We start from the raw sequence: 1,586 nt of genomic DNA, 5'->3' as shown, positions 1-1,586 counted from the left end.
CTTTACCACCTTTATGCTTTGCCATATAGTCGAATGCCATCATAGAGTTGCGAATTAGTGCCTTAACATTAAGATCAATCGTTTTCTCCCAATAGTTATCGTTAAATATAGCGGCATTGTTGATAAGAATATCAAGTCCTTTGAATGTATCAACAATCTTCTTGAACGTCTTCTCTAAATCATCAGCCTTTGTTAGATCGCAGGCTACGAAAACGGCACGGCCCTTTCCAAATTCGTTCTCCAAAGTAGCCGCCGCATTCTGGCCGTTTGATGTTGATAGATCGATCATAGCAATGCTTTTTGCACCATTGCGAAGTAGTATTTCGACGAACTTATATCCTAATCCGCCAGCTGCTCCAGTGATCATTACAGTTTTATCACGTACGTCATACATTATACTGATTTCTTGAAAATTTCGATAACTTGAGATATTGTAGCAAGGTGTGAGATTTTTTTGCGAATCGCAATACACTGTGTATATATATAAAATCTATCTATTTTAATACTTCTTGTGATGACACTCGATGATTCGTTAGCAAATCTGTTCCTGGTAAAAAAGTTTTTATGTATAAATATGTATAAATACGTGTAAACATACATAAATGTGCATAAAAATTTATATACATATAATAATATATGAATATAATATAATAATATAATAAATATTCATATATAATTATATGTGAATATATAATTATATATAAATTATATCTGGATAATTATATATAAAATATGTCCATACATCGCAATAATGAATAAGTCAAAGCTTTTTTAAACGAGCAGTTATAATTATTCATAAAATAAAAATCGTTTTTTAATGAAATAAGTATAATAATATGAAGTTTTTCAAACAGTTTGACTTACAAAGTCTTTCTCAGTGAAATACATAACAACATTTTTATATAATCCCTTACAAAGTCAACGAACTTGCAATAATAAAAATTATCGCTCCAGGCTAATCTTACATACTTATGTCTTCATTTAGATGTTACGAATCGAAATAGATAATTAATCAGATGTTTGAAGTCCAAATAATAAAAGTGTGTTTTACTAATCCTTGGTTGTTATCAAGAATCCAGCTCAGTCAATGATTTCATAAAAAATGTGCGACAGTCCGATCGATTGTTTCTTCAATGACTGTCCTAATACATTCTGTATAATAAATGTCAATTTATAATTAAATGATTAGTATAAGTTATTTTAATTGAATATTTAATTGAATAATAATGAGAAATTATGTTCAAACTTACGTGTTAATTTATATAGAATAGTCTATTGAATTAAACTTAAAGTAAGAAAACTGAATCTTAAAACAGCTTTTGCTTGTCATACATTTAAAAATGAACTGATATTATAGGTCAGAGAATATATATCGTTAAGTCATGATATAAACAAGTCTGTTCGAAAATGTTACAATTTTAGTTAGCATATGTTGTCAAGTATGTTAAAATAAGATCGATTCAACAACTCAAAGGATTCATCTGTGGAGGATTCTTTTGTGTGAATTATTTCCGAAAGGATTTTTTTTTTCGGAGTCTCGTGATCTAAAATTTCGACGTTTTCCTAGTCAAAACTGTGATTGGAAT

At 28.8% G+C, this 1,586-nt stretch overlaps 1 protein-coding gene across 1 annotated transcript; it reads right to left on the bottom strand.

Moving 5' to 3' along the window:
- Positions 1–6: 6 nt before the first annotated feature.
- On the bottom strand, positions 7–1,326 carry LOC108753667 (15-hydroxyprostaglandin dehydrogenase [NAD(+)]-like; the record flags this gene model as incomplete). The annotated part of the gene is made up of 3 exons (XM_018495466.1): positions 1,251–1,326; positions 970–1,152; positions 7–547 (listed from the first exon to the last, which is right to left on the bottom strand). A coding segment is annotated over exon 3 (388 nt), but the record flags the coding sequence as incomplete, so codon positions are not given.
- Positions 1,327–1,586: the final 260 nt, after the last annotated feature.

Source organism: Trachymyrmex septentrionalis, unplaced genomic scaffold (genome assembly GCF_001594115.1).
Source record: "Trachymyrmex septentrionalis isolate Tsep2-gDNA-1 unplaced genomic scaffold, Tsep1.0 scaffold70, whole genome shotgun sequence".
Lineage (NCBI taxonomy): Eukaryota > Metazoa > Arthropoda > Insecta > Hymenoptera > Formicidae > Trachymyrmex > Trachymyrmex septentrionalis.
Note: the sequence above shows the minus strand (reverse complement) of the source record. Positions and strands in the feature narration are given on the sequence as shown.